A 7392-nucleotide genomic window follows, 5' to 3' on the forward strand; every position below is an offset into this window, starting at 1 on the left:
GTGACTCGTTGGCAGAGGCAGGAAATAACAGGGTATCTTTAAATTCCAGCTTCCTACACCCCACAGCTACTGAGCTCTAGCGCTCTTTCCTCTCCCAGCCCTTGTGCCTCTTGCTCACTGAAGGATTTACCACACGTGTAATTTCCAAGGTGACAATATCTGACCACCGCCAAGAAAATGAGATGCCTGTTCTTTGCTGCAGACTCCTAATGATATACAAAGAAGCTAAAGTTCTTTCTATTTCTTGTCTTTTTGGAACATTTTACCATGTTATGCGCAAGCTGATGCAGTGCCAGGTCTCCTCTGTGCCCATGCCTCCAAAACTCTACATGGTGAAGGTGTTAACGTGTCTTCTAATGTTATTTTTCTGTTTTTCTAGAAACATCTTTGCTACAGTTTCCCTGAAATGGGAACACTCTGTCCATACCCAGTCTTAGTACCATAGCAAATAGAAAAAAAAAGAAAAAAAAAAAAAAATCAGTGGGTGGGTTTTCTAAATCCCAGTTCAGTGTTCAGCAAGGTGTAACATCTGTTGTGATCAATATTTTAGAGCAAGCCTCTTTGATTAAAAAGTTACAGTAAAGCCCATTGCTTTGTACTGAATAGCTAAATAATTCACAGGAGTGGCTGTAATCTCTCTAAGCTTCTTGCATTTCGAATTAAGAAGAAAATTCAGGGTAATTCTGTAGAGAGGTACCGTAGCCAGCTGGATAATTCTCCTTAGGAGCTGCTGAACTGGCAATGGAGTACTTTCCATTTTTTAATGGCTCCTCAGGTATGCTAGAGTCAAATCCGGCAAAAAAAAATTATCTCCTTTATAATCTGTTTTTGATGATAAATCTTTTAATAATCTGGTGGGTAAATGGCAGCAGTCAGGGCTGAGGAGTTTTTGGTTTGATGAGTCCACAGAAAGGGACTGTCACCTGTGCGGCCAGCCCGAGGTGCCACAGGGAGCGCGGCAGGAGATGAGGGCACCGCGATGAGCAGCACCTGCCGGCACCGGGCTATGGCTCGGACCCGGTACAGCACCAGTACAGCACCAGTACAGAACCGGTACAGCACCGGTACAGCACCGGTACAGTGGGTACAGCACCAGTACAGCACCAGTACAGAACCGGTACAGCACCGGTACAGTGGGTACAGCCCCGGTACAGCCCCGGTACAGCACCAGTACAGCCCCGGTACAGAACCAGTACAGCGGGCACGGCTCCAGTACAGCCCCGGTACAGCAGGTACAGCTCCAGTACAGCAGGTACAGCCCTAGTACAGCCCGTACAGCCCCGGTACCGCCCAGCACGGCGGGCTCTGCCCGGGCTGGGGCCGCCCTGACACCGCGGGCCCGGGGAAGCTGCCGCCGCAGGACTCGGCCCGACCCCGCCCGGTGTGGCCTCCTCCTTTCCTCCTTTCCTTTCCTCCTTTCCTTTCCTCCTTTCCTTTCCTCCTGCCCTCCTTTCCTCCTGGCCCGGGCGGGCCGGCTCCTCCCGGCGGCGGCGGCAGCGCAGGTGGCGGAGCCCCGAGGCCATGGCCGGCATTCCCCGCTGGTTCCCGGCGCTGCCGCTGCTGCCGCTGCTGCTGCCGCCGGCCCTGGCCCCGGCCCCGTTCCCCGGCTGCGCCGCCCGCGGGCTGTGCTGCCCCGGCCGCGACCCCGCCTGCCTGAGCGCCGGCCGCCGGCCCGACGGCTCCAGCGGGCCCTGCTACTGCGACCGGGCGTGCGCCCGCACCCTCGACTGCTGCCACGACTACGCCCAGGCCTGCCCAGGTGAGCGACCGGGGCCCCACCGCCCCTCGGGCTCTGGCCCGTGTCCGGGCACCGCCGGGCTCAGCCGGAGGAGAGCTGCTCAGAACCGCCCGAGACAACCGCGGGACAGGTCTGAAATAAGGGAGGTTGTACAGAGCTGTGTCAAAAGGTGTTATTTCTGGAGCAGGTGTTTCACTGGCATCGCTCCCGTAACCTTCCACATCCCGTTTGCTGCTCCTCCTCCAGTTATCCCCTGCGTCGTGTCTCAGTGGAGTGCCTGGAGTGGCTGTGCAGAGCCTTGCAAGACCACCTACCGTGTCCGGACGAGGCGCATCGTCCAGGGGCCCAGGAACGGCGGGGAAGCGTGTCCTGCCCTGGAGGAGAGGGCTGGCTGTGTCGAGTACTGGACTCGGCCGGGAACCGAGTGTCAGCAGGCCCTGAGTAAGTCCACTGAAAGGTGCTTGGATGATCGTGGGGAAGACTCTGGTTTGGGACAGCAGAGCTGTTTTTTCCTGTGTTTGAAGAATTCTTTTAGACACCGGTGTATTTGCCATGGGCCTGCCTGGGCTAATTGAGAACTGAGCTCTTCACACGGGAGCTTGGACACATCCTTCCAGCACAGTGCTGGAAGTGGTGCCTGCTGTTTGCTGTGATCCACTGCGTCTCGAAAGTGAGATGTTACAGGTCTGTGCTCTCACTTGTACAAGTGCAAATCTCTGGAAATTTTGGTGAGACTGGCAGATTTATGTCTGTTTAAAACTCCTGTAAGTGGGTGTCGAACACTTTTTTTTTTTTTTTTTAAATTTTATTTTATGACTTATCTGCAAAAAGTGGCAAAGGAGTGATACCTCTCCAGATATGCCTTCTCTGCTGGAGCAGAGTGAAGGCAAGAGAGACCTCCAGACCGTTTCTGGAGAAAAAGCCTGGTTTAGTTTGTTCAAATCAGGTTTTCACGGAACACCTTTACTGATTTTTTTAGAAGAATTGCTTGTCATTTTAGTTGGTATTTTGGGGTCAAAATCTGTCCAGTCTAATGTCAGCTGCAAGTGACTTCCTCAAACCTTTTGAGAGTTGGCATTAAGCGAATATTGCCCCCCCCTCTGCCTTGGGGTGCTCCTATAAGTAGGCTTACACTGCTTAGGCAAAAATCTGGCAGCTATACAGATTCTGTTCCCAGTGCAATGGTTGACAGTGATAGATAATATGAAAATACAAAGCTAGAATTGTTTTTGTCTCCTGCTAAAGTTAAAGCCCTCTGACATTAAAAGCCCATCTTTTGTGTTTTGCAGACTTTAGGAGCCTTAGGGCAGCATTGCCACTGACGCTCTGTACCCTTTCTCTTTGGTGTACACAGTCCCGGCGTTAATAACCACGGGAGGCTTTGGGAAAGCCAGGAAGAGAAGAGCTGCAGCTGATGGCAATGAAAGGGCAGGGTAAGTTGGAGGCTCAGCTCAGGGACTCAGCCGCACTCCACCCAGAGTCTCCCTGGTTGCAGGAGGGAGATCATCACAAGGAAAACCTTTACAGACCAAATCTTAGCTCCCGTCACAGCCTGCTCTACAAAATCCATTCTAAGTAACTGAGAGGAGAGGTAGAGGAAGAGTGGCACAGCAGGTGGGTGCCAGACTTAGACTTAGATTGGTCAAACGCTTGACCAGTCTGTGTCCCTGTTGTAAAAACAGACGCCAGTCGTACCAGATATTTTTCATGAGTTAGCTGAAAGCATCAGCAGAGTAGTTTTACTCCCTATTTAACCTTGTCAAAAGGCAGGTACACCACATGTTCTGCTCTAAATGACCTCGGGTGGGGGGATTTTTTGGTTTGGTGTTCCTTAATTAGTGACCTGCGGTCTCGCGGGTGAGTGTGGCTCTGGCAGCCCCGTGCAGCCCTGCCCTGGTCTGTGAGCTGACCCGGGGTTGTTGTGTTGCAGGTACTGTGTGGAGTTCCAGCTGGTGGCCCTCACGCCGGGCTGCCTGCACGGCCAGCACTCGCACACGCGCTGGATGCGCTACCTCAGGGAGGGACACAGGGTCTGCGTGGAGTGCCAGCCCCCGGCCCTGCACGCCCCGGGGCAGCACTGCCTGGGGGATGGCACCGGCAGCCAGCAGTAAGAGCTGCAGCTCTTGTTTTCCTGTCGAATTCGGTATTCCTCTCCCCTGAGCGATTTGTTTCAGGGTGACAGTGCCCTGCGTGTGGCCCTCTGGGGAATTTCGGGGTCCTTGGGCTCTCTGTGGGCATCTCTCTGCGTAGGGCAAGGTCTGATCCAGTCGTGGTAGCTGTGCTTCTCCAGAGGTCAGGGCTGGGAGATGCTGATGGGAGGAATTCCCTTAAGCCACTGGATGATAAAATCTGGGGAGGGGCAGAGTGCTACAGGAGAATGTCTGTTCCTGTCACTGTTAGGTTTTACTTGTCTCCAGTACAACCTGTGGGCCTCACTGTGGCTGCTGCTGCTTTACAGTGGTAGAGAGGCAGAATCGGGCCCATGGAGTGAAAATGGGTGTTATCAGACTAAATGGGATTTACTGGGTGATTGAAGCCCTGCTGTACCTCTGGGCACTGCCCTGCAGTGGAGGTGCAGCTCCTTTTCTCTCACCTTCTCCCTGTGATGACTGTTTCAGGAATCAGCTGTTGCACTGGCAGGCGGTGGGGAACCATCGATGCAAGGGAACCTGGAGGAGAATTCGGCAGCTGGACACTTGTTCCTGCCCTTCTGTTCACAGCTTCTTGTTCATCTGACCTCTCCTGCAGTCCCAGCAAGCTGCAGCAGGAGCCCCAGCCACAGCAACGACATCTCCGTGTCAGAGGCTTTGCTTTCACTGCCTTTCCAGGGGCACCTGGAATCCTCTCGGTGTGTGCTCCTCGATTTCCAAGGAAATCAGGCTGGCTGGGAAGTGCCCATCTCTTTTTTCCCTGAGAGAATCTTGTCTGACCTTGATGACTTCTTGCAATTCCTTCTTCCTTGAAAGGAATGAGAATTTACCAAATAACTAATCAAACAAAAAAGGCCATAAGAAGCCAGGTTTAATTATTCTTTTTTAAAGTCTCAATGAAGAATCAACAATTCAAAATAAATTAATCCAAGTGCCTTCTTTTTGTGGCAACAGCATTTTATCGGTCAAATCTGCGAGAATAGGGACAAACTGGCCCTTGGACTTCAGCTCCAAGGAACATCTCTGAGCTGGCCCAAAATGCAATGCAGTCCTGGGGCTCTAAACAGGAATTCAGCTCAGCTGTGCCAGGAGCGCTGACTATAGCCTTGTGTTTTTGACAGGGAAGTAGTTGCAATATTTTCCTAATTTTCTGCTTACTAATATTCATACTTTTCTATAAATGAAAAAAAGAGACTGGAGATATTCTTCCAGTGTCTGTCTGTTTGATTAATCTGTGTGGTGCCATCTCTTTAGCTTCTTAACCTGATTTGTTCCAGACAGGAACTCACTGCAGGGTGAGATGGTGGCAGTTCCATTTGTCACCCCCAGCTGAGGGGCTGGGGCTGGCTCCAGCAGGGTTTTAATGCTCAGCTCCAGCTCTGGTCTGGAATTGGATCACAAACCCCCCTAATGGCCATGCTGGAGGTCTTGCAGGGAGACATCGAGGGGCACTGTGGATTCGTGCTGCTGAGGTGTGGGGGCCACGAGAGCTCTGGAATGCCCTTGGCAGTCACGGATGCCCTTGGCAGTGCAGTAGGGATTTGAGAGCGAGGCTCTGCTTCTCACTGTGTTACAAGCTGTCTGTGAATTTGAGACCCACAGGGGCTGATGTCATCCCAGAGGAGGAAGACTTTAAGGAAAAAACCAAAAGGATTTGTACTTCACTGTAAAATAACCTGTCGCTGACTTGTGGCCTGCTCAGGAACATTGCTGGTGTGTGTGGAGGGGTGTGATCCCCAGAGATGGGTTGGGAATAAATCACTGGAGCACGTAATTTTGGTTTCTGCAGTGAGGATCTCTGTCAGGCTGAAAGCCAGGTCCATTTCTTGGTGGTCTGTAATGAGAGCAGCATTTTGTCAGTGGAAGGTTTTCTTTGTCCTGCAGATGCCCCTTATTGAGGTGATGATTTCAGGAGCAGAATGGAAACAGCTATTGGAAAAGTTTATCATTTTCAAAACTACCCAAACTGTTGATCATGGGAAACCCTGCTTTTACCACATTCTTTCAGAACTGAGGACTAAAGCTCATAAAGCATGCAGTTTTTGTGTAGTAGTTTTTAAAAAATTAAAGTCTTCCACAAGGGTTTTCTTTGCAGCTGCCCCCTCCCTGAGAGCTGATAACATAAGCTCTTATCAAGAGCTGCTGTTGGTGGCATGGTGGGACTGCCAGGCCTTTCCTTCTGTCACCGTAGCCTGGAGATGCAGGAGTGTGGAAGATTGAGTCCCCAGGGGACCCTCACAGCAGCTGCGTTTCTGCTCTGGCTGCCACTGGATGACACAAGACATTGCAAATGTCTCTGCATCAGCACGTCCTAAAAAGGGCTGTGCAGAGTTCTGGCTTCACCTCCACACCTTGTGCCACTGTACAAACAGATCCTGCTGGTAAATTCCTGGGGGAAGTGTGTGTGCGAGAGCAGGAGCGAGCCTTTTGAGTAGAAGAAGGTAGTGAAGTTGTCAGATCACTTTCCCTACAAATGAAAATTAGCTCATGGTGTTGACACACACTGGGTCCTGCCTGTTTCCCTTCAGGAGTTTTATCACCATTCACCATTATGATCTCCATAATTTCTACTGCCTGGGTTTTGGGAAAAGTGAAACTATTGGAAATCCAAGGCAAAATACTTCTGGTAAATGTCTTTGTACCATGAACAAGCGAGGCAGCCTGGCATGGAGGAGAGGCTGTTCTCGGAGGATGACAGCCGTTCCCAAGACAACGCTGAAAACCTTTCGCCGCTGGTTATCAGCAGGAGAGCGTCTCCAACAGCAAACACGCAGAGCCAGGAGCTGTCCCATCCTCCATAACTCATCCTGCTGGGCAGCTCCACCTGCCAGGCACCGCCTGCCTCTGCAGGAGAGAGCACAAATAAAGCCAAAGCAACGCTGAGTCGGATTTATGCAAAAGCAAAATTAAGCTCAACTGATGTTCCTACGCTTTCTCCTGCTCTCCAGCTGAGGATCTCAATTTTTAATGATGAAAAGTCAAGAAAAAATCCAGATCTTTTTACAACCTGTTGAAGAACCTGTGTGATTTTCCTTTGTAGAGAAATCTTTCATTGACATGGAATGGAGAGAGAGAGGCCAAGGGGGAATTGTGCTTTTTCTCACCCTAGCCCTGTATTATCCAGCCTGGGATTAAGCAGTTTTCTTCTGCACTTGAAAGATAAGTTGTTAAAAGACCACTTTTTATATGGCATGGTATCTTCGTAGGCCCATCAGCTCCCTGAGTGCCCTGGTTTGTGAGATTGCATTCATCTGAAGATTTGAGGATCTGCTTCCTTCCATAAGGAAAGAGCCCCTGTGCATTTAGAAACAAGAGATAAAATATACCCAGAAATGGAGCCAAAGGTAAAGAAAACGAACAACAAAAAGTGTGATTTTCTTAAATACCTGTGTTTGCTCTGAGGACAAACTGTTCCTTTTGTGAGTTGAGCATGTTCTGCTGAAATGGTAGGAGTTAGCAATACTTCTCCATAATAGAGACTATTCTGTTATCTCTAGCTTTCCA

At 50.7% G+C, this 7392-nt stretch overlaps 1 protein-coding gene across 1 annotated transcript; it reads left to right on the top strand.

The window, feature by feature from the left end:
- Positions 1–1521: 1521 nt before the first annotated feature.
- LOC120760253 (somatomedin-B and thrombospondin type-1 domain-containing protein-like) lies at positions 1522–5417 on the top strand. The gene is made up of 5 exons (XM_040080291.1): positions 1522–1759; positions 1985–2179; positions 3093–3171; positions 3669–3845; positions 4357–5417. Exons 1-5 carry the CDS (start codon positions 1522–1524, stop codon positions 4472–4474), a joined length of 807 nt encoding a protein of 268 aa, XP_039936225.1. The 3' UTR covers positions 4475–5417.
- The last annotated feature ends 1975 nt before the right edge of the window (positions 5418–7392 follow it).

Source organism: Hirundo rustica, chromosome 16 (genome assembly GCF_015227805.2).
Source record: "Hirundo rustica isolate bHirRus1 chromosome 16, bHirRus1.pri.v3, whole genome shotgun sequence".
Classification (NCBI taxonomy): Eukaryota; Metazoa; Chordata; class Aves; order Passeriformes; family Hirundinidae; genus Hirundo; species Hirundo rustica.